We start from the raw sequence: 25,289 nt of genomic DNA on the forward strand, positions 1-25,289 counted from the left end.
TTCCTTGATTGCACCTTCAGGGGCTGCCCTCTGTCAGCCCCGCCCCGGCCACATTTCACTCTCATGGTCAGTTTCCATGTCTGTTTGAGGCTGAGGGCCATGGAGGAGTCTCTGTGTTGTCCATGTCGGCGTCCATTGTCCTCAGGGAAACCCTACGCTCTCTTCCAGGCCACAAGTGAAAGCATTTGTCCCACTCTTTGCTGACTGACAGGGTTGGGTTGGGGCTGGCATGAGGGAGGACTGGGGCTTCTTGGAGGCTAAAGTCATTTGTTTTTCAGAGCATGGAACACAGGAAAATGCTCTGGAGATAGAAGCAAGGACACCTGGTCACTGACAAGTGCTGTGTGACAAGGTTTCCCTCTCTGGGCAGCGGCAGCCCCATTTGCCAAAGGAGGGGCTCGCAGCATTCTTAACCACTCTCCAAATACCCACCCCTCCCGACCTGTTCATCCTGCAGTCTGCCCACTTTTGTAAGTGGCATGACCGTATGCCTGGTTGCTCAGGACAAACATTTAGGCATCATTTTCAACTCCTTCCTTTCATCCTCCATGTCACACCCACTAGCATGTCCTGCAATTTCTGCTTCCAAAGGAAACCCCAAATCCCTCCATTTCTCCAAATCCTGGCAGCCACGGCAGTCTCCTATAAAGATGCCCAAACTCCCCTCTGGTTCCTACCCCCTTCCCTCCCCCAAAGCCCCGTCTCTCCCGGATGTAATGTTTTAAAACTCCAAACGGATCAGGCAGACCCCACTGCAGATTTCCACTGAACTGGGAGTCAAAACCAGACTTCTCCCGGCCACTCCCAGCCCTGCCCGGCTCCCTCCAGCTCAGCACTCTCCGGCGACATTCGTGGACTTTTGGGGGTCCCTGCCCCAGGGTCTTGCCTGCCCCAGGAGGCCTTTCCTGGCCAACTTTCCAAAGGAATGTTCCACCCACTCACCCCAGCTCAGGGTCTCCCACGCGGCCCAGCTGGCATTGAGGCTGGATCATTCTCTGGGATGGGGACATCCCAGGCACGGGGAGGGGTGGGTGGTGGGTGGGATGCTGAGCAGCCTCTCTGCCCCCCCCCACTCAATGCCAGCAGCTCCCATCCTCAACCGTGACACCCACAGATATTTTCAGCCACCCTGTGCCTTCCCATGTAAGAAAGAACCTCAGTTATAAGTTAGCTGCCTTTCCTCTGAAGAACTAACGAATTCAATCCCCTTTTATTAAAAGCCAATCGTTCTCTGGTGTGTTGCATTCCAGCAGCTAGCAAACTAGGACACCCCCCTCCCTGATGGATCTGTTCTGAGGCCCCTCGGACCCCGACCCCCCGACTCCCCGCTCACCCTGCCCCCGCGTCTCCCTGCTGCAGTCTGAGCTGGCGGGGCCGGTGGGACGGCTGTAGAAAGCCCAAAGGGAGGGCTCGAGCCAGGGTGGCACCGACACTGCGAAGCCTCTGGACTACGGAGGGGCGAGCTCGTGAGCAGGGGCCGGGGGCGGGAGGGCAGCTAGCTACGCACCTTCCCACTCCAGGTCGTTGCCATTGCCCAGGAACTCCAACGAGTCGGTCTCATCGGGCGTCTCCATGTCATCCACGTTAATGTCGAGGTCATCTGGGGTGTCCAGGAAGTCATCGGACAGCAGCGACCCTTCGCTCTGGTCCAGGGAGATGTTGATCTCTGGAGCAACCAGGGTCTTTCTTTGACGATGAACGCCGCTGAAGCTCAACGTGTTCGGGGGTGCTGTTGGCGAAGAGCAAGATATGTGGGCAGGTGCCTTCTCCTCCCTTCTCCTTTTCCCCTTCCCTCCTCAGGCTACGCTCCAGCCCATCGCGTGGATGGTCAGAAGTCAGACGACAGCGTTCTGTCCCCGCCGCTAATGTCATAACCCCTTGCCCGTGGGCGTGGAGGGGTGCTGTGGGGCTTGGCGGTCAAGGATGAATGCTTGGGGCTTGCAGAGACCCAGGTTCGAAGCCTGACTCTGCTACTTAGAAGCTTGGGGGGCCACCCCTGGGGCACCATCTCACTTCTCAGAGCTTGACTTAGTTTTACCATCTGCAAAATGGGACGCAAAGCAGGTAAGTAGGTCAAGGTCACGTAGATGTTACAGCGACTAGAACCCAGGTAGCCCAGCCCCCCCTCCCCCCCGCTTTGGGGACATACGTTCCTTCTAAGCAACCGGTAAATACTGTCAGGTCCCAGAGCTCGCCTCTGAGGAAGGCTTGCAGGGACTGTTCACGTGTTCTCTTTAACCTAACTGTGATGTTTGACCTTTTTTGAAAATTTCCTTGGAGGTTTACCAAAGGTTTACAGAAGAATTAACATTGAGTTTAACACGATCTCTTCCAGAAAATTGCAGAGACAGGAGCCCATCCCAATTACCCCTTTTTTTCCCCGGGGGGGCATGGGGGGCAGAGGAGTCCATGGATCAGAAATCAAACACGTGTCTCCCACATGGCAGGCAAGCATTCTACCACTGCTACTCCCTTCCGGTTTCTTTTTTTAAAATAATACAGTTGTATTGAGATACACTCACACACCATACAAACCATCTGAAATGTACAATCCTTGGCTCACAATATCATGTGATATTTGACTCAAAAAAAATTGTCATGGATATATATATATATATATATATATATAATAAAATTTGCCATTTTAACTATTTTTAAGTGCACGGTTCAGCGGCATTCATTGCTTTTATGATGTTGTGCTGCCATCCCCACATTGCATTACCAAAACTTTTCCCTCCCATCAAGCAGAAACTGCCTCCATCCATGCTCCCGCAAACCCTGGGCACCCGCTAATCTACTTCCTTTCTCTGTGGATTGGTCCTCTGTGGACGTTTCATATAAATGGAATCATACAATATGGGGACTTTTGTGTCCAGCTTCCTTCATTGAATATCATGTTTCCAAGGTCCGTCCAAGCAGTACAGAACTTGGTTCCTTTTCACAGCTGAACAGCATTCCGCTGTCTCGATGGACCCTGTTTTGTTTCTCCATTCATCTGTTGATGGGCGCTTGAATTGCTTCCACCTTTTGGCTTTTGTGAATTGTGCCGTGATGAAAAGCGCTGTGCAAGGATGTTCCTGAGTCACTGCTTCTGATTCTTTTCAGTCTATACTCAGGGGTAGGATTGCTGGGTCACACGAGAGTTCTATGTTTAACTTTTGGAGGAACTGCCAAGCGATATCTGACTTCTTTCTTTTTTTTGCATGGGTAGGCTCCGGGAATCGAAGCCGGGTCTCTGGCATGGCAGGCGAAAATTCTGCCACTGGATGTCTGACTTTTTAATAACTAACATTGATTGCTGATAGAGCATGGGCCAAATCTCCTCCACCGAGCAATCCCCAGGCATTGCCTGCTTTCATTCTCTAGCCATCCCTTAGAGGGACCTTCTGTATCATTGTCCTTGAACAGATGGGGAAACTGAGGCACACAGGACACGAGAATGAGGTCCCTGGGAAGGGTCAGGGCAGCTACTCACCATGGATAGATATCTTTGCCTGGTTTTGGTATGAGGGTGATGTTGGCTTCATAGAATGAATTAGGTAGCTTTCCCTCCACTTCAATGTTTTTGAAGAGTTTGAGCAGGGTTGGTACAATTCTTTCTGGAATGTTTGGTAGAATTCACATGTGAAGCCGTCTGGTCCTGGACTTTTCTTTTTGGGAAGCTTTTGAATGACTGATTCAATTTCTTTACTTGTGATTGGTTTGTTGAGGTCATCTATTTCTTCTTGAGTCAAAGTTGGTTGTTCATGCCTTTCTAGGAACTTGTCCATTTCATCTACATTGTTGTATTTATTAGCATAAAGTTGTTCATAGTATCCTGTTATTACCTCCTTTATTTCTGTGAGGTCAGTGGTTATGTCTCCTCTTCCATTTCTGATCTTATTTATTTGCGTCCTCTCTCTTCTTCTTTTTGTCAATCTTGCTAAGGGCCCATCAATCTTGTTGATTTTCTCATAGAACCAACTTCTGGTCTTATTGATTTTCTCTATTGTTTTCATGTTCTCAATTTCATTTATTTCTGCTCTAATCTTTGTTATTTCTTTCCTTTTGCTTGCTTTGGGGTTAGTTTGCTGTTCTTTCTCCAGTTCTTCCAAGTGGACAGTTAATTCCCGAATTTTTGCCCTTTCTTCTTTTTTGATATAGGCATTTAGGGCAATAAATTTCCCTCTTAGCACTGCCTTTGCTGTGTCCCATAGGTTTTGATATGTTGTGTTTTCATTTTCATTCGCCTCGAGATATTTACTAATTTCTGTTGTAATATCTTCCTTGACCCACAGGTTGTTTAAGAGTGTGTTGTTGAGCCTCCACGTATTTATGAATTCTCTGGCACTCTACCTATTATTGATTTCCAACTTCATTCCTTTATGATCCGAGAAAGTGTTGTGTATGATTTCAATCTTTTTAAATTTGTTGAGACTTGCTTTGTGACCCAGCATATGGTCTATCTTTGAGAATGATCCATGAGCACTTGAGAAAAAGGTGTATCCTGCTGTTGTGGGGTGTAATGTCCTATAAATGTCTGTTAAGTCTAGCTCATTTATTGTAATATTCAAATTCTCTGTTTCTTTATTGATCCTCTGTCTAGATGTTCTGTCCATTGATGAGAGTGGGGAATTGAAATCTCCAACTATTATGGTAGATGTGTCTATTTCCCTTTTCGGTATTTGTAGTGTATTCCTCACGTATTTTGGGGCATTCTGATTCGGTGCGTAAATATTTATGATTGTTATGTCTTCTTGTTTAATTGTTCCTTTTATTAGTAGATAGTATCCTTCTTTGTCTCTTTTAACTGTTTTACATTTGAAGTCTAATTTGTTGGATATTAGTATAGCTACTCCTGCTCTTTTCTGGTTGTTATTTGCATGAAATATCTTTTCCCAACCTTTCACTTTCAACCTATGTTTATCTTTGGGTCTAAGATGTGTTTCCTGTAGACAGCATATAGAAGGATCCTGTTTTTTAATCCATTCTGCCAGTCTATGTCTTTTGATTGGGGAATTCAGTCCATTAACATTTAGTGTTATTACTGTTTGGGTAATACTTTCCTCTACCATTTTGCCTTTTGTATTATATATATCATATCTAATTTTCCTTCTTTCTACACTCTTCTCCACACCTCTCTCTTCTGTCTTTTTGTATCTGACTCTAGTGCTCCCTTTAGTATTTCTTGCAGCGCTGGTCTCTTGGTCACAAATTCTCTCAGTGAATTTCTGTCTGAAAATGTTTTAATTTCTCCCTCATTTTTGAAGGACAATTTTGCTGGACATAGAAGTCTTGGTTGGCAGTTTTTCTCTTTTAGTAATTTAAATATATCATCCCACTGTCTTCTTGCCTCCATGGTTTCTGCTGAGAAATCTACACATAGTCTTATTGGGTTTCCCTTGTATGTGATGGATTGTTTTTCTCTTGCTGCTTTCAAGATCCTCTCTTTCTCTTTGACCTCTGACATTCTAACTAGTAAGTGTCTTGGAGACCGCCTATTTGGATCTATTCTCTTTGGGGTGCACTGCACTTCTTGGATCTGTAATTTTAGGTCTTTCATAAGAGTTGGGAAATTTTCCGTGATAATTTCTTCCATTAGTTTTTCTCCTCCTTTTCCCTTCTCTTCTCCTTCTGGGACACCCACAACACGTATATTTGTGTGCTTCATATTATCATTCAATTCCCTGAGCCCCTGCTCAATTTTTTCCATTCTTTTCCCTATAGTTTCTGTTTCTTTTTGGATTTCAGATGTTCCATCCTCCAGTTCACTAATTCTAACCTCTGTCTCTTGAAATCTACCATTGTAGGTTTCCATTGTTTTTTTTATCTCTTCTACTGTATTTTTCATTCCCGTAAGTTCTGTGATTTGTTTTTTCAGACTTTCCATTTCTTCTTTTTGTTCATCCCTTGCCTTCTTCATGTCCTCCCTCAATTTATTGATTTGGTTTTTGAAGAGGTTTTCCATTTCTGTTCGTATATTCAGAATTAGTTGTCTCAGCTCCTGTATCTCATTTGAACTACTGGTTTGTTCTTTTGACTGGGCCATATCTTCAATTTTCCTGGTGTGATTTGTTATTTTTTGCTGGTGTCTGGACATTTAATCAGATTTCCCCGAGTGTGAGACCCAGCAGGTTGAAAGACTTTCCTGTGAAGTCTCTGGGCTCTGTTTTTCTTTTTTTATCCTGCCCAGTATGTGGCGCTTGTCTGTCTGCGGGTCCCACCAGCAAAAGATGTTGTGGCTCCTTTATTAATGCCACTATTGGTGTTTGGTTGGACCCAGTCCCTGCCACTGTCGGAGACTCCCTCCTCTCCCTCCGGGCAGCCACCTGTGGGGGAGGAGTGCTGGCCACCGCGGCTTGGGGAACTCACTGATCTGAGACTCACTGCCGGACCGGGTAGCCGCCTGTGGGGGAGAGGCGCCGGCCGCTGGCCGCCACAGCTTGGGGAACTCGCTGATCCGAGACTCTCAGCCGGTCTGGGAAGGAGGGAGGGAGGGGCGCCGGCCACCAGCCTCTGCGGCCCGGGGAAGCGCACGCCGCTCGGGGAGCTCACCGCAGTGGAGTCTCGCAGCCGGTCCAGCCAGTCCAGACTGGTGTACGCTGTGTGTCCGGTCTCTGCCGTGGCCCCGGGGGCTGTTCTGCACTGTTTCTGGTCACCTAGTAGTTGCTCTGGAGGAGGAACTAAGACGTGCGCGTACCTTACTAAGTCGCCATCTTGGCCCCTCCTTCGCCATGGATAGATAAACCTGGGTTTTGGTGTCCCTCTGAGGTGGCTTCTCTTCCTGCGCCATCCCTGAGGGGTTGAATTCAATATGACAGCAAGCTGAGCAGAAATGGCTGTTCATGGTTTAACCAGAGAAAAACCATCATCTGCCCTCAAAGCAAGCTCCAGGAAAAGAGGAAGGCCTGCCAGAGATCTTGGGAATGCAACCATCCTCCCCACCACCCCCTCAGCTTCAGAGGGAAAGTTCCAGAGAGACTTGTGCAGGGTCACGTGCAGGAATGTGAAGTGCCAGGGCAGAGCCAGCAGCTGGCATGGCCTTCCAGGCAGCCTGGATCTGGGGTCTGTCCTGAAAGGCCGTGGAAAATAGAACCCCCTTCCTGGGTTCTCAGGCACTGTACAGAGGGAAGCACAGGGCTGACGGTGGAGCAGGCTTGCCTCTTGCTGCTGTGTGACCTCAGGCTGAAGGGAGCCCTCTCTGGTCAGTTCTCTCACCACGATGTGGAGAAGAAGGGCAGAGGGAGAGGTAAGGGGAGCCAGGGGGAGAGTAGCCAGGGTTGGTCCTGGGAAGCACCTCTTCTCTGGTGACCAGTGCAGCCCCTCTGGCTTCTTGGGACCCCACCTCCATCCCAGAGCCCATGAGTGCTGGGGCCGCTGAGACCCACCCCCCCAGGACACCTGTTGGGCACTTTGAGCAGCATCCAGTTTCAGCCTTACTCAGGCCCCTTGTGGGAGGCTCACTGACTGCATTGAATAGGGGAGAAACTGGAGGCACAGAGAGGCTGAGCAAGCAGTGGGAGGACACACAGCCCCGGTGCAACTTCTTCTCTCTCCACCTGCCTGCCATTGCTGTGGGCCTTGGGGCAGAACCCAACCCTGGCTTGGCAGCCCTCAGTTCGCGAGCGCCGAGACTTACAGGATGCGTCTTCGGTGGGGCTGCCAGGTGACTCCATCCCAGTCTCTTCCGGCAGAGGCCTGCAGACCCCACCCAGGTGAAGGGACATTAGCCAGGGTGCCAGGATCCCACCGTGGGGTGTGGAGGGAGCCAACAGGTGCAGTCAGGTGCATCCAGGTGCATTCAGGTATGTCCAGGTGCAGCCAGGTGTAGCCAGATGCAGCCAGATGTGTCCAGGTGCATCCGGTGTGCCCAGGTGCAGCCAGGTGTGTTCAGGTGCAGCCAGGTACATTCAGAGGAAGAAAACATCAACAGCATGCTTTTAGGTCAGGGGCTCGTTTGGCCAAAATACACTTCATTATAGTAATAAAATGAGTAACTAAATAGAACAAACTATAAACAAATAACAATAAAACAAAGGATAATAAATATCCCAAAACAAAATATTTATAAATACTGAATAAAAAGAAAAGGAGAATAAATGTAACAATAAACATAGAATAATACATAATTAAATAAATAGAACAATGAATACTAATAAATACATTTTTGAAATAAAAATACAATCAAGTAGATAATAAATAATATAAACAATGTTTATAAATAATGAAATAATAGTGACACAAACAACACATGCTAGATATGTAAATGAAACAATGTCTTATTATGGATAAATGACAAGATAAAGTAATACAACAAAAATAAGTGACCATATAAAATAAAATAGTTATAAAAATAAGTAGTAATAAAGTAATAAAATGCACAATAGAAGAAATGAAACAATAAATAATATGATTATTAGACCCCCTGGGTTCTTCCACCCAAGAACCCACGACCCCAGCCTAACCACGAGCAAAACATCAGTAAAATCCCAATCGAGGAATTTCCTACGAAACTGAGACATCATCAAAAAAGAAGAAAAGTCTGGGAAACAGTCCCAGCCTGGAGGAACCTCAGGAGACCCTAAATGTCAGTGTGATTCCGGGTGGGGACCCGGGACAGAAAAAGGACCTTAGGGGAAAACTGAGGCAATCTGAACGCAATAAGGACTCCAGTAAATAATAATGGACCAATAGCACTTCATCAACCAGGACCCCTGTACTGCACTAAAAGCAGATGTTCATAATTGCAGCTCCCGGGTGAGAATTCTCCCCACTTGTTCTAGTTTGCTAGCTGCCAGAAGGCGATATACCAGAAATGGAATGGCTTTTAAAAAGGGGGATTTAATAAGTTGCCAGTTTACAGTTCTAAAGCTGAGAAAATGTCCCAATTACAACAAGTCCATAGAAATGTCCAATCAAAGGCATCCAGGGAAAGATACCTTGGTTCAAGAAGGCCGATGAAGTTCAGGGTTTCTTTCTCAAGTGAGAAGGCACGCGGTGAACATGGCGTCGTCTGCTAGCTTTCTCTCCTGGCTTCCTGTTTCATGAAGCTCCCTGGGAGGCATTTTCCTTCTTCATCTCCAAAGGTCGCTGGCTTATGGGCTCTCTGCTTCTCGTGGCTACGTCGTTCTTCTCTGCTCTCCCTGAATCTCTTTCATTCTCTAAAATGTTTCCTCTTTTATAGGACTTCAGAAAGTAACCAAGACTCACCCAGATGGGTGGAGACACGTCTCCCCTAATCCAGTTTAGCAACCACTCTTGATTGGGTCACATCTCCAGGAAGATGATCTAATTACAGATTCCAACATGCAGTATTGAATAGGGATTATTCTGCCATTATGAAATGGGATTTTTATAAAAACATGGCTTTTCTAGGGTCCATACATCCTTTCAAACCAGCACATTCCACCCTCTGGACCCTAAAAAAGACACATTTTCCCCATATACAAAATACATTCATTCCATAACAATATCAGAGAACCTTAAACCATTTCAGTAATATTACAAATACAATACAAGGTCAAAACCAGTACAAAATCTCAAAGTTAGTTACAAGCATGGTCTGTTCTAAGGCAAAGTTATCCTCTAGCTCTGGACCTGTGAAACTCAGAGCAAGTTATTTGCTGCCAACATACAAAGGAGGAACAGTCATAGGATACATCTACCCATTTCCATAAGGAGGAAGGAACACAGGGGTCACCGGACCCAAGCAGTTTCGAAAACCTGCGGGGCAAAGTCCAATAGATTTCAAAGTCTGAGACTCATTTATCTTTGGGGCTTCTGAAAGCAGCAGTCCCACCCTTTCCAAGGGCCTACGCAGAGGCCTGCCTCTCTCCAAATACAACCTTGGGGGACACTGGGGAGACCACCTTTTTCTCGGCTCCACCCTCTCCAAGCATCGGGGCTGCACCCAGGCTCTCTGCCATCTCTGGGGCACACACTTAGCCCCTCCATGTGGTGGCAGCCAGGCTCTCCCCAAGCCCCAAGGAATGTGCTTCACCCTCTCCAAGGCCTGAGGCGGCATGACTCTTCCACTGCAAGAAGGTGGAAGGCCCATCCTCTGCCTTTGGGGCAAACTCACCCTCTCCACGGGCTTGGGTGGGTCCGCTCTCCTGACCCGAGGCTTTTTGACTTCAGACCTCAGCCTCCACGGTTTTGCCTCTGAAGTTACTTTTCCTCCAATGTGTCCCTTCTCTGAACCCCTCAGTCCAGACTGGCAGCGGCTCTGTTTATACAGGTCCCACAGCACTCTCGTCGGCTTTCTATGCAGTAGTGTTGGATCATGCCCATCACACATAAGGAGTTTCCACAAATCTTTCCTGGATAACTCCATGTCCATACCTGGCTTTCTCTGAAATGGCTGACTGGTTCCATATTTGGCTAAGACCTCATGTGGGGCACTATTCTCTGGGGTCTCCCTTCCTGGAAGCCCAGAATTTTCCAGAACATCAATTTTTGGTTTCTTTATACCCAAGAGTTCAGTTCTCAAGTTATCTCTTTCCTGTCACATTTCACTAGGAGAAACCAGGCTGCACTTTTGACGTTTAAATTGGAGATCTCTTCTGCTAAATATCCAAGTTCATGGCTTTTAAAATCTGCCTTTCAGCCAAAGCCACTAGTCAGTTTTGCCAGATTTTCTGCAATTTTAAAACAAGGATCACCTTCTTTCCAGTTTGCAATAACACGTGCCTCATTTCTGTCTAAGGCCTTATCAGAAGTATCATTAGAGTCCACATTTCTACTAACAGTCTCTTCAAAGCATTTTAGGCCTTCTCTATCAAGCTTCTCACAACTCCTCCAGATTCTTCCTCTTATCCATTTAAAAAGCCGTTCCGACATGTTTGGTATCTGCAAATCACAGCAGCAGCACCCCACTTCTGGTACCAAAATCTGTTCTAGTTTGCTAGCTGCCGGAATGCAATATACCAGAAACGGAATGGCTTTTAAAAAGGGGAATTTGATAAGTGGCTAGTTTACAGTTCTAAGGCCGAGAAAATGTCCCAATTACAACAAGTCTATAGACATGTCCAATCAAAGGCATCCAGGGAAAGATACCTTGGTTCAAGGAGGCCGATGATGTTCAGGGTTTCTCTCTCAAGTGAGAAGGGCACGTGGCAAGCAAGGCATCATCTGCTAGCTTTCACTCCTGGCTTCCTGTTTCATGAAGCTCCCCAGAGGCATTTTCCTTCTTCCTCTTCAAAGGTCGCTGGCTTATGGACTCTCTGCTTCTCGTGGCTACGTCGTTCTGCTCTGCTCTCTCTGAATCTCCCATTCTCCAAAATGTCTCCTCTTTTATAGGACTCCAGAAACTAATCAAGACTCACCCAAATGGGTGGAGACACATCTCTCTTAATCCATTTTAACAACCACTTTGATTGGGATACATCTCCAGGGAGATTATGTAATTACAGATTCCAACATACAGTATTGAATAGGGATTATTCTGCTATTATGAAATGAGATTTTGATTAAAACATGGCTTTTCTAGGGTCCATACATCCTTTCAAACCAGCACATCACTTTTCTGCAAATCTACAACTGTTCTAAAATAATAAGCTTATTTCGAAGAATGTGGCTGACCAAGCATTTCTGTCCCTCGAATGCAGCCCTGAACTGAGGTCTGGGCGGGGGTGGGGAGAGGCTGGCTTGGCAGAGCATGTGTTTTGGAGAAGAAGACCTGGTTCTCGGGCCACCCTTGGATCGCTTCTTCGCAGCAACAGCTCATGCTGCCAGAGTTTGGCTCACACCCCGTGGTTCCTTCCTGGCCGAGGGAAATACCTGGTTCCAGGCGGGTATTTTGCAGATGCTGGAACCAGCATTCCGAGGTAGAGCACCGCGGAGATTAATTCATCTTTGCAACCCAGCGGCGCAAGCTCAGCAGAAAAGGGAGCTGGTTTAACGGGGAAGGAGGGAGTGCCTTTTTCCTTTCTTTCTTCTTTCCCTAACTAGTTATTCCCTCGCTTCTGTTCCTCTTAGGACACGAGCTGGCAACCTTTCTGGGGTGGCCTCTATGCTTCTTTTCCTTTCCTCCCTCCATCCTTTCTCTCATTCACCCTGGGAGGATGTTTGCTGATGCAGCAGGGACAGTGGCAGCTCCTGGGATAAAGGTGGATCAGATTCACTCTGGAGGTGGAAGGGGAGGGAAGCCCCATGAGAAATGAAAGTAACACGTCCACGCAAAGACTTGTATTTGAATGCGCACAGCAGCATTATTCACAATAGTCAAAAAGTGGAAGCAACCCAAATGCCTGTCAATGGATGGATGGATCAACGCTTTGCAGGATAGCTGTGCAATGAAACATCATTCTGCCTTAAAAAGGAATAAAATTCGGATCCAGGGGTGAACCCTGAAAACAACACTCAATTAAAGAAGCCAGACACACAAAAGTCCACAAACTGTTTGATTCCTTTTAGATGAAATGTCTAGAAGAGATAAATTCCTAGAGTGAAAAGTAGATGAGCGATTCCCAGGGGCTGGGGGAGAGGGTGGGTGGGGGTCAGGGACGTGACCACTGATGGGCAGGGGGGTTCATTTTGGGGTCATATAAATATTTTGGAACTAGATAGAGGTGGGAGCTGCACAATATAGCGAGCGTACTAGTTGCCGCCGAATTATTCACTTTAAATGGTTAATTTTATGTTATGTAAATTTCACCTAATCATAAGAAAAAAAAGGCAAGCTTCAATTAAAGTCAGAAGAAGGTTTCAAAGAAGTCCGCCAAGGCCAAGGAGTTTCAACTCACACCCATTTTGTGTAAACCCTTCCCTTGTTGTGTCCCCTCTGTACTGCCCACCTCTGCCTCCAACATCTGGGGAGCTGGCATCGCGTGAATTAGTTCAGCGTCCAGTTATATAAGCAAGCACACAACCGTTTGCAAGATTACCTAAAAGAATGTGCTATAGAGGGTGCAACCAGAAGGCTTGGGCACAAAACAGTCTTTTTTCCTGCTGCACAGCCTTTTTAAAAAACCCTTTCAACCTCACATCACCAAATCAGAGATGTGACACAAACCTCGAAACTTCTATCTTTTCTTGTATCAGAAAATCTGCCCTTTCCCGAGAGGTAACAACCGGCCCGCCCAGGTGTCAGAAACTCCTTCTGGCTCCTTCTTGCCTTTATGCTGCTTGCGTCTGAGTCTGCAATTCCTGCTGTTCTAGAATCATCTAGAATCATAACATGCATCCTTTTTTTTTTTTTAGAGTGCCCGCTGGCTGCCAGGGGCCACAATGGGATGTTTAAGGTCTGATCTTACTTAATCCTCCCGACAGCCCTATGAGGGAAGGTAGAAGGCCCATTTCACAGAGGGGGCAAACTGAGGCTGGACCAGGGACCTTGCCCCACTGGCCAGGGCGGAGTCCACCCAGGCCAGCCTGCCTCTGCCAGCCCTGAGCCCCTGACCACTGCCCTCTACTGCCCCCTGGTGTCCAGGTGGCGGCTTGCACCGAACACGTTTCCAGGTGAGTCCAGGCCCCCGTGGGTCCAGAAGGGAAGGAGTGGGTTGGTTCAGCCACAAACCAGGCCCATTGCCAGAACAAAACTCCCCATTTTAGCAGCATTTAGCAGCCAGCGCTTTTAGGAGTCTCTCTTTAGAACATGAATCAGCCTCTTCATCCCAGGCTTGCCACGCAAACCCTATGTCCACGGCTGACCAGCTGATGGTTGCAGGGTTGCAGGTAAAGGGTCAAGGGGCAGAAAGCATCTCGGCTGCAGGGTGCAGACTGGTAAAATGAGGAAGGCGAGGGGAAGAGGGTGGGTGCCTGGGAGAACCCCCCAGCTCTACCACACCCTAGCGCCCTGAGTTTGGGCAGAATCCTTCCCCTCTCTGGGCCTCAATTTCCTCATAGTAATAATGGTGATAGCAATAATCAGCATAGTAATAATACTTCTACTTCTTATTCATTTAGCAAATATATATCAGGTGTCTGGGCTCTGGGAGGCAGTGCTGAGGTGGGCAACACAGCAGAGTCTCTGCACGGAGGGTCCCCGTTTTAAGGAAAGAAGGAGAGTGAACTTCCTATAAAGAAATGGACCAGGCTGGCACTGATAGTGGCAATGAAGAAAATAAATAAGACAAAGGGAGAAGCGGGGGCGAGTGGTTTTCCCAGAGTGGTCAGGGACTGCCTCTTGGAGGAAATGACTTTTTAAAAAGTTTTTATTGTGGTACTAGGTACGGTGACATACATACCAAATCTGTTCTAGTTTGCTAGCTGCCAGAATGCAACACACCAGAGACAGATTGGCTTTTAATAAAAAGGGGATTTGTTTTGTTAGTTCTTCAGAGGAAGGGCAGCTAACTTTCATCTGAGGTTCTTTCTTACGTGGGAAGCACAGGATGGTCTCTGCTGGCCTTCTCTCCAGGCCTCTGGGTTCCAACAACCTTCCCTGGGATGATTCCTTTCTGCATCTCCAAAGGCCTGGGCTGAGCTGCGAGTGCTGAGATGAGGAATGCCGAGCTGCTTGGGCTGTGCTACGTTGAGTCTCTCATTTAAGCATCAGCCAATTAACTCAAACATCATTCATTGCAGCAGGCACGCCTCCTAGCCGACTGCAGATGTAATCAGCAACAAATGAGGTTCACGTACAATTGGCTCATGTCCACAGCAACAGAACTAGGTGCCTTCACCTGGTCAAGTTGACAACTGAACCTAACTACCACACCATACATAAATATGTAAAATTTGCCACCTTCACCATTGTAAGGGCACACTTCTGTGGCAACAATTGCATTCACCGCCACTCACAACCAAAACTTTTTCATCAACCCAAACAAACTCTGAACCCATTAAGCAACAACTCCCCCTTCCTCTTTCCTCCAGTTCCTGTAACCTCTGATCTATTTCCTCTCTCTATGCCTATTCTAGATGTTTCACGTTAAGTGGAATCATGCAATATTTGTCCTTTCGTGTCTGGCGTCTTTCACTCGACGTGAGGTCTTCAGGGCTCATTGAGTTGTCACAGGGATCAGAACTTCACTTCTCTCTTGAGGGCTGAATAACATCCCATTGCTTGGATGGACCACATTTTGTTTCTCCATTCCCTGTTGACGGACACGTGGGGTTGTTTCCACCTTTTGGGCTGTTGGGAATAATGCTTCGGTGAACGCTGGTGTACAAATATCCGCCCACGTCTCTGCTTTCAGTTCTTTAAGGTGTATACCTAGGAGTGGCATTGCCAGGTCATATGATAATTCTGTTTAACTTTCTGGGGAACCACTCAACTGCTTTCCACAGCGTCTGCACCATTTTACATTCCCCCACCCCCCGCAGTGAACGAGGGTTCCCATTTCTCTAACACTTGCCTACATTTGTTATTGTCTGGTTGTTGTTGTGGTTTTAAAGGAGGGTGTGCAGTGGCCCCTCCTCATGGCATGGAGATGACTTTTGACTGGAGACTTGAAATCGAGAGGCTGGCAGTCACATAAAGGCTGGGGAGGGGTCTTCTGCAAAAGTCCTGGGGCCGACGTGAACTTGGTGGATTTGTGAACAGACTGGAAAGCAGATGAGGGTGCCAGGAGAAGAGAGAATGATGCAAGGAGAGGGGAGAAGGGGCCAGAGGATGAGGGTGCAAAAGGAGACAGGGCCCGGGAGAGAAGCCATGATGGGGTGGGATCAGCTCACAAGGTTGAAGTCCCCCAAATGCTACAGACGTACAACACATGTTGGAGTTTATGCAGAACGGAGAAGCAGACTCAGCAGTTCTCTGGGCTCCTTGAAGGAGAAGCCACGGCTTCCCGACACAGATCAAGCAAATGCCCTCCCTGCCCGCCCATGGGGCTGTGGCTTTTCAAGACCAGACGAGACCTGGTATTTTTTTGCCCCGGGGAAAGACTCAAACTATCCAGACCTCAAGAACCGCCCCCCATGATCCTGGAATAGATCCAGGCTGCTTCCTGCAGAACTCGTGCTCCGAGTTTGATGGTGGGTGGCCACGTAAGAAGTGGGTTTCCCTTAATATACAAGGTGAACGATGTGGTTTTATTCCCGTGTTGGGGGGTGCAGTGTCACCGCCCCCAAGAAAAAGACATGCTCAAGTCCTAGCCCCCAGAAGCTGTGACAGTGGTCTTACTCGGAAATAAGATGTTTGCAGATGCAATCAAGTTAAGACAAGGTCAGACTGGACTAGGGTAGCTCCCAAACCAGTGACTGCTGCCTTTATAAGAGAAAGGGGAAGGAGATTTGGACACAGAAAGCCGGACACACACCAGGATGTCTGCATGAAGACGGAGGCAATAGAGATGTGCCACCATCTTCCAAGAAGGATGCAAAGATTATTCCTCGGCCGCTCAGAGGTTTAAGATGCTCCACCACAAGCTATGTCCAGCTACCACCCAAAGCCAGAAGAAGCCAGAAGGAACCTTCCCTAAAGCCTTCAGAGGGAACACAGTCCTGCCAACACTTGCATTTCAGGACTTCTGGCCTCCAGATCTGGGAGACCATACACTGCCATTATTTGCGGCATTCCTTTAGGATATGGCATCCGGGAACCCCTCCATGAGCCATCTCTTGCCTGAGACCTAGCAGTGCTGTGTTGCTCCAGTTCCTTTCCAAGACAAAGTCTTCTTTACCACCCTGCCCCACAACCACTTTCATTTTCGCACGTTCTGTCCCCTCGGGCTGGGATGCTGCTTCATGCTTCCTTTGCTCGGCGAACTTGGTTGGCCTGTAAATTTTGGCCAGCTCCCCTCTGTCCGTCCCTTCTTCCCTGCACACTGTCTCTGACCCCCTTAGTGCTCAGGACTAATTGCTGGGATCCTGGGTCGACTGTGAAGCCCTTTGAAGGGAGGAAGGAAATGCCCCTTCCTATCTCACTTTGGTGAGTTACAGACCTGGCCTGGAGAAGCAAAGGTTTGTCAAGGAAAGATTGAATAAAGGGGAAAAGGTTAAGGAAAAAAAATATCCAGAAACACCCATCAGCCTGGGACGGCTATTATCACAGCAGTTCTGGCTCACAGAGGTGACTCTTGGGTCCAGTTCGACCCTCAGTATTTCTAACCTCGGTGAAACAAGGAATAGGGAATAAGCGGTGGCCTCAGGACCTTTGGCCCTTCCCTCCAGCCCCCTTCACCATTCCTGCCTGGAAGTACCCTGAGACTGACCGGCGCTGCCTCGTTCTCCCTCCCGGGCCGCACAGCCTCTGTTTCTTCCTGACTGTGGCCACCTCTGGGTGCCCCAGATGGCAGAGGCTGTTTCTGGGCAAGAGCTGGACCAGCGGTGTTGGAGCTTGGCAGGTTGTCACCTGCAAAGTTAAGCCGCGGGAGCCGGAGAGGGACGTTCCAAGAAGGATGCAAAGATTATTTCTAGGCCGCCTCGAAGGTTTAAGATGCTCCAACAAATAAGCACGTTTTTCTCCAAGGCACTTTCCATCCGTCCCAGCACCGCGGCTGCAAGGTGGGCGGGCAGGACCACGGACAGAGGCAGCACCCGCGTGCGCGCAGGGAGCAGAGAGGAGGGCCCGGGGTGAAGGGAGCTCAGGAACTGCGGGGCGGGGCGGGGCGGGGGCAGGATGGGGATGGGGGGTGGGGGGTGAAGGGGGAGGAAGCGTTGAGGAGGAGAGATGAAGCTGAGGTTGGTCAGCGCCCTCCATCACTTCTTGCCCCTTTGGCACCTGGGCCACCTTTCTGTGCAAAACAAAATCAGCTTTGCGCGCGTGTGCTGGGGCAGGGGAGGGAGACAGGGACCGCCGGCCCAGCCCCTTCGCCCAGGCCCCTGACCCGACGGCAGAGCAGCCCTGGGAGGACCCAGGGTCCCCTTCCTCTCGTCCCCTCCGCGCCCGGCTCCCCTCCACCTCCCACCCCGCCCGCGATCAGAATGCCCCGCCCCCCTCGCCAGGAAGCTCCTCCCACCGCCCTTCCTCCCCTCCCCTCCAGGCTGTGCCCCTCCCACCAGGCTGCCCGCCTCCCCATCCCCAGTAATGGGCAGCTCCTCACCACCTCTTCATTGGAATCCCCCCACGCAGCTGTGCTGTGCCCCCTCATCAAACTGTCCCCTCCTAGCTTCCAGCAGTTCCTTTCCATCCCTTCATCCTATCCTCTTCACTCCCCTCCTCTCCCCTCTCCAGGTTCTGCATAACACACACACCTCCATCTCTCTTTCCCCCTTAGAAAATCCCTCTCTCTCTCTCTCCAGGGTCTAGTTGTCCGAGATGGGCTCTGTGCCCTGCGCTGCATCCAGGAAGCAAAGAAAACACAGTCCCCCCGGGGCTCCCTGAGCTTGAGTAAGTCTCTTCCCTTCTAAGAACCTCAGTTTCCTCCTCTGTGAAATGGGGTGCCAACAACGACCCCCCCACTGGGTTGGGGGGATCGTTAAATGAGCATAAACAATCAGCATGGGGCCCAGCTGTGGATGCTCAAAATGTTAGCATCCAGTGCTCTGGGAAACCATTCAACAGAGAGGATTAATTCATCAGGAACAAATATTTAATAATTATTAGTAATGAATAATGACTTGATATTAATAGCAAATGTAATGCTTTAATAATAAACCATAATTTTAAAATATTCATTTAAAATAATTTTAACCAAAGCCAAAAGGAAAAAATAAAATAGTTTTAACCTTCTATGATTAAACAATAATGTAATGCTAGTAAATGTTAATAAGAATTAAATGATGGTAATAAAAAGAATCATAATACCAACGCCTTGTGGCTGAGAACCAGATTTTATGAGTTTTGGAATAAGCACCCAGAACACATTGTTTATTGAATTTTTGTAAACTCAAAGCTAAGGTTTCCTAACACTAGAGGAGAGATCTTGCTTTGTTTCTGGGCTTTAAAAAAAAAAAGTTAATCTTGTCCCAATCAGCCGGTTTTCCTTTTCAAATTCACAGTCATTCAGGAGCAAGGGTGATTCTGCCTCAAAGGGGACACTGGGTGATGGCTGGGGACATCTGTGGTTGTCACAACACCACAGAGAGCAGGAAAGACAGAGAAAGAGTGGGAGCGGGGAGAACAAACGCTGCAGCCCAGGGAGCAAACTGTTAACAACAGGAGAATATGGTGGAGCCTCCTTACCCCTCGCACTTCTACCCGATTCCATCCTGGTAACTTTTTTCTAAGTTTGGAACCATATCCGAAAAAAAAGCGACAAACCGACAAGCAAAACCCAGGTTCCCTCAGTGGTGATGGGGATGTTCCGAGTCCCCGTACCTGCCACTCCTCAGCTGAGAGACCCCGGGCAAGCTCCTTCCCTGCACAGCTGCCCTTCAGCACCTCCAGTAACTTCCCTGGGACTCAGGGCCTTTGCACGTGCTATTCTCGCTGCTGGGAATGCCCTGTCCTACCCCCCCCCCCCCCCACCACCGGCCTCTTCCTCCTCCTCCCCCTGCCTCATCCCTTGCAGGTCAGGTTTGCTGAAGTCAGACATGCCTCTCCCTCTGGGGCTCCTCTGCCGACCTCCCCATCTGCTCAGACCCCACCGGGGCATGCTCAAGCCCCATAAATCCAGCTGCAACTTAGCATTTGGTCGTCAGGTTATACGTTGGCTGCCCATCTCTGTCCCAGCCAGTGAGGGTTCACAGGGTTGGCCTGGGGGCTATCTTGTTTTGCTCCCCACATCCCTCAGTGTCTGTATTACAGTTGGAGCTCTGGGCAGGTCATCGGAATGAATGAATGGAGAAAACGAGGCAAGGGAGCTCAATAGTCTCCAGGCCAACTTCAGCTCTGCCTCTGTAAGGTGCCTGCAGAAGGGCACGGGTGAAGGGAAACACTGGGAGATAACAGAGCAGGGGGGCGGGCAAGGGAAGGGGCTGTGAGTCCTGGACAGGGCTCCGGGGCTCCCTTTCTTGGGGAGGGGCCTGGGGATGCCCCGAGAAGGGATCCACTGCTGGAAGGGAGAGATGTGTGAATTGTCTGGAGCCAGACAGACATACTTCTGTTAAGTTGCAGCTGGATGCTTCAGTTAGGAGCGGGACTTACTGCTTCCAGGAAAGAGGAAGACAGAAGCCTTGTGACTGGAGAGGCTGAGCTGGGAAAGGCCCCGTTTGAAGGGCCCAGACTGCATAGCAAGTCCATTATGCTGGAAACACTGAGCTTCTCAAACAGAAGAGGGACCCCCACCCCCTACCCCCGGCAGCTGGGAGAAGGCGCTGGAAAGAAGACACCCCCAATTCCAGTTCATGTCAGACTCGCCCCTTTCCAAACTAGCCCCCAGCTTGTGGTGGCAGCTGCATTCACTTCCATTTTTGTCTCAAGAAGGCTTGAGACTTGACTGGCCAGTTATTCCCCAGCCATGGGCATTTTTTTTTTAAGTTTTTAGTGCAAACCAAAACAACATGCAAACACAGACATCCTTAACCTAATCAATGTGTACGATCAATGGTTCACAATATCATCACATAGTTGTATATTCATCACCATGATCATGTTTTAGAAAATTTGCATCACTCCAAAAAAAAGAAAAAAAAGAAAAAAAGAAAGAAAAAACTCATACATTCCATACCCCTTACCTCTCCCTTCCATTGATCACTAGTATTTCAATCTACTCAATTTATTTGAACATTTGTTCCCCCTATTATTTTATTTTTAATCCATATTTTTTTACTCATCTGTCCATGCCATAAATAAAAGGAGCATCAGATACACGCCAGCCATGGACATTATAAAACTAAACCATGAGTTTCTTGCTAAAGAAAAAAAAATCGATCTCTAATTTGCTTGAACTACCAACTCCAGGCACCCTGAGAATCCCTTTCCAAATATCTAGGTATCAGCATTATATCGAGTTGAAATGGAAAACTTCTAGAAAGGAATGCAGGGAAGAGAAGCAAATTCTAAAAGCAAAGGGACAGCAGGGAGGCAGGCACCAAGGAAGGGACCGATTCCCAGCGGAAATCCTTCCCAGTGATGGCCATGCCAAACTCCACCTTGGGACCTGCGCAGGCAGGAGATTCTTGGCTGTCCTGCGAACACCTCTCATTATAAAGAGACCAGGTACGCACACGAAAACTTGGAGGGCTGCAAATGACTAGACTCGAAAGAGAGTTAAGTTCTGCAGAGGAGGTAGTCCCCTCATCAGCCTGCTCGGACTCAAACCCACGGGACACTTTCTATTTCCCCCAGAGACCCATTCCCTTTTTGGACAGGACCAATTGTGGGAAAGGGCTTCTCTATATTGGATGCAAACCCAGCTCTCTTTGAAGGCCTGGGCCATTCTGTCTACTTCTGTCCTTGGCAACCACAGACGGAGCTTAGCTGAAAGCTGGAAATGCTCCTCAAATTCTCTTTTCCAGGTTGATTGAGCCTGGCTCTTTTTATTTTCCTTCCCTAGATACTTATATATCTGTATAAGAGTTATACATCTATATGATTGTATAATGATATAGCTTTCGCAATGTGACCGTGTGATTGTGAAAACCTTGTGTCTGAGGCTCCTTTTATCTACCTTTTCGACAGACAAATAAAACATATGGATTAAAAAGAAATAATAGAGGGAACAAATGTTAGAATCAATTTAGTAGATTGAAATGCTAGTGATCAATGAAAGGGAGGGGTAAGGGGTATGGTATGTATGAATTTTTTTGTTTTCTGTTTATTTCTTTTTCTGAATTGATACAAATGGTCTAAGAAATGATCATGGTGATGAATATACAGCTATGTGATGATACTGTGAATTACTGATTATATGTGTAGAATGGAATGATCACATGGTAAGAATGTTTGTTTGTTGTTATGCTTGAAAAATTAAAAAATTAATAAAAACAACAACACCTCCAACAAAAAAGAGTTTATACCTATAACTCTCTGTGCATCATCTCCTGGCACAAACTCCTTGCACTTGAAGGGCAAGGATAGGCCAAAGAATTAGGGAAATCCGGGCTGACTAAACGACTGAGAACAAGACGAGCATAGAAAGGGTTTAAGCATGTTAGATGGTGCACGGGTTTCCAATGCCTGCTGTAAGAAGTTGTCCAGAAACTTCATAGCATAAAACCACAAAAATGTCTTCCCTTACAGTTCTGGAGGCCAGAAGCCCATGATTGCTTTTACTGGGGTTGCTCCCTTCTCGAGGGTCCAGAACATGCATTCCTTGGCTCACAGCTGGCACTGTACCCCCTACTTCTGGATTCAAAACTCCTCCCTGACGGGCGGGCCACAATGGCTCAGCAGGCAGAGTTCTCGCCTGCCATGCCAGAGGCCCCGGGTTTGATTCCCGGTGCCTAGCCATGTTAAAAAAAACAAAAAACAAAAAACAACTCCTTCCTGATAAAGGCCCTCGGGATGATGTGGGGCCCATCCACATGATCCAGGAGAATCTTCCCATCTCAGGGCCCCTCACTTATCCCACCTGCAAAGCCTCTGACACACAAAATAATATTCACAGGTTGGGGAACTAGGATATGGTCACCTTTGAGAGAGGTCTTTACTCAGCCTAACGCAGAGATGGTAAGAGCTAGAAAGAAAACAGATTAGGGAAAATGGGGCGGTAAAGAAAAGGCTGGCATGTCCTCCCTAAGACAGTGGTCCATGGGCAAAGGCCTGAAGGAGGGAAAAGCATGGCAAGCAGAGGGAACAGCATATGCAAATTCAGAAAGTGAAGAGTAAATGGGGCAATTTTGGAGAGTCCGTTTTGTAGAGCCACGAGAAAGCCAGCAGACGCCGCCATGCTCGCCATGTGCCCTTCCAACTGAGAGAGAAACGCTGAACGTCATCAGCCTTCTTACACCACGGTGAAAATAGCATCCAGACAACACTTATGAATCACATTGAAGAACTCGAGGGGTGGCAACAGGATTGCCCTGGTGACAGCAGGACTTGAGGACCAAAAAGAATCCTATCATGGAACATCTTCTAGCTCCTGCCGACACCATCTCAATGGGCCCCTTAACCTTTCAAGGGTAGCAGTTTGATCTGGAGTCTGGGCCAGTAAGTGGAACAGATTCATTCTACACCCGCTGCACGGGAAGCAGGAATCTTACCTGCCCTCAATCCATTGTGAATTTATCCACAGTTTTATCTCCAACATTTATCCCAGTGCCCAAGATAGACGGTACTTGAGAAACAACTGTTGAATTGCAGAAAGGCACCGGGAATCGAACCCGGGTCTCTGGCATGGCAGGTGAGAATCCTACCACTGAGCCCCCATCACACCGCCCTCTACTAATTTTTAAAACAAAATAATATGCAAATAATGTACCTGAGAGAAAAGTAATTGAAAAAATAAAGCATCATGGCTTATGTGTGTTAAAAAAAAAAAAGGAGTAAATTGGGCAAGGTGCAAAAACAGAAAAGGAAATCGGTGTGGCTGGAGGGACATGAAACAGCGTAGAGTGATGAGAGCCGAGGCCAAAGGAGCAGGCAGGGGTAGACCCTGGACTTTCCCTGGGAAGATGAGAACTTGCAGGGGAGGTTTTAAGCAGGCATATGACCCTCTCGTACTGGCCGCTGCAGGTAGAAATACGCTCTCAACTGGGTTTGTGCAAACCCCAGGTAAGAAGACTGCAGGATAAGGAGGTGGTTTTAGAAAAATGTTTGGTATTCTTAAAATAATGCATGTGCGGGTGGGGTGGGAGCTTTTATGGTAGCTCTGTGTGTATGTGAGAGAGGCAATAAATGTTAATTTTGCAAATATTCATCAAGCATGCATTTTTTACGTGGCACCACGGATGCCATCCCAGATCTCAAGGAGGGTGGGAGGGGAGATGGAGAACCCAGGTCTTCCAGATTCTCACCCAGAGCCCTGTAGGCTGAGCAACAGAGAGCAGCGGGTTCTTTATAGTCAGTGGGTTTTCTGCACCCACCTTGGAGAGACCCCAGGTCTACTCCCTCCACTGTGGACTCGAAAACCCAGGAAGCCATACCTGGGAAAATCTTCGTCCTGCCATTCCTCCTTCACATCCACGTTTTCCATCCGGAGGGTAGCTTCTGTGGTCCCCATGGGAACCAGGAAGAGGCGGGGGCTTGAGGCAGGACTCCTAAAGAAGAATCCCAGACAGACAGACAGACAGACAGACAGATGGGTCTCACCAGACGATAATCGTAACAAGCATTTCCCCACCCATGTACAGCTCTTTGTAAATCAACCTACCAATAGTTCTTGCTTCGTATGTCCTAAGCAATCATCACTCTCGTTTCACAGATGAGGAAATGGAGGCTTAGAGAGTTGGGGACCTAGAGCTATTTCCAGGGGGGCCTGGAGTTTGAACCCCAGGGAGGGGCTGCAGGAGCCCCCTTTGGAAGCTCTGAAGCCCACCTTCTCCGGGGTGTCCACAACAGACCCCTCCTCCCTTCCCTTTCCATGGACCTCAACTGGCAAGCGGTAAAATCCCATGTGAGCCATTCATGTGGACATGCCTATGAATGGCTGCTGCATATCAACGTCCCTGTTGGGACTGACCCTCTAAAAGAGGAGCCGGTCAGCACCAACCCACATCTGCCCACTACAGGCCACCTTGCCCTGCTTCTCGGACCCCCCCAGGAAGAAGCAAATTCTGACAACTTGCTGACCCCAGGGCCAACCGAGGCAGAGAGGGCTGGTGGAAAGACACTGGCACGGGAAGTCAGGAGCGTAATAACTGCCAACCCCAAAATGCTAGCTTGGTTTATGCTGTTCTAGGGAGTTTGCAGGGATGGGTGGAGTTGGGGGGAGGCTCTGGGTGGTGGCTTAAGTGCTGGGCTGTCCAGAGGTCTCCATGAGGGTCTACCTGGGGACACTATCACCCCCGCGGACCATTTATTACTCCAGGCAGGCCTCAGTTTCCCTATCTTTAAATGACAGTTGGACAAGAGATGACTTTTATGAACACTTTCGGCCATACCATCTCAGGGTCCTCTGACTCAACCACCACCACCCATTTGTCCCTGTGAATCTGGGGTTCTCCACTGGGCTCCCCCCTGGGGGACCCTTGGCAATGTCTGGGATATGTTTGGTTGTCTCAACTGGGTGTGTGTGTATGTGGGGGTGCTGGCACCAAGTGGATGGGGGCTCGGGGTGCTGCTTAACAGCCTACAATGCACAGACCAGCCCCACCCCCAGGGAATGCTTAATTTTATGTGTCAACTTAGCCAGGTTATGGTGTCCAGCTGTTTCATCCAATATTGGCTTAGCTGTTTGCCGTGGAGGTATTCTGTAGATGGGATGAGCATCTACCATCAGTTGACTTTAAGTAAAGGAGATTCCCTTCCATAATGTGGGAGGACCTTATTCGATGAGCTGGAGGCCCCAAGAGCAAAGAACTAAGAGTTTGCACAGAAAGAAGAAATTCTGCCTCAAGACTTCACCATCTCACCTTCTTGCTCCTCTCCAAGTGCCCAGCCCCCTGGCCTGCCCTACAGACTTTGGATTTGCCCAGCCCCTGCAACGGGGGAAGCTAATCCC

The 25,289-nt window shown here is 48.3% G+C and overlaps 1 protein-coding gene across 1 annotated transcript in view; it reads right to left on the bottom strand.

The window, feature by feature from the left end:
* ATCAY (ATCAY kinesin light chain interacting caytaxin) overlaps window positions 1-25,289 on the bottom strand; it is a 63,088-nt gene that overhangs the window by 26,940 nt on the left and 10,859 nt on the right. Inside the window, exons 2-4 of the mRNA XM_077121148.1 lie at window positions 23,773-23,886; window positions 7,619-7,677; window positions 1,508-1,729 (exon numbers count right to left, since the gene is read on the bottom strand). Of these exons, the coding sequence (XP_076977263.1) occupies window positions 1,508-1,729; window positions 7,619-7,677; window positions 23,773-23,849 (358 nt within the window). The 5' untranslated portion in view covers window positions 23,850-23,886. The remainder of the gene's footprint in view (window positions 1-1,507; window positions 1,730-7,618; window positions 7,678-23,772; window positions 23,887-25,289) is intronic.

The sequence above is a fragment of the Tamandua tetradactyla genome, chromosome 11 (genome assembly GCF_023851605.1).
Source record: "Tamandua tetradactyla isolate mTamTet1 chromosome 11, mTamTet1.pri, whole genome shotgun sequence".
In the NCBI taxonomy this organism is placed as follows: domain Eukaryota; kingdom Metazoa; phylum Chordata; class Mammalia; order Pilosa; family Myrmecophagidae; genus Tamandua; species Tamandua tetradactyla.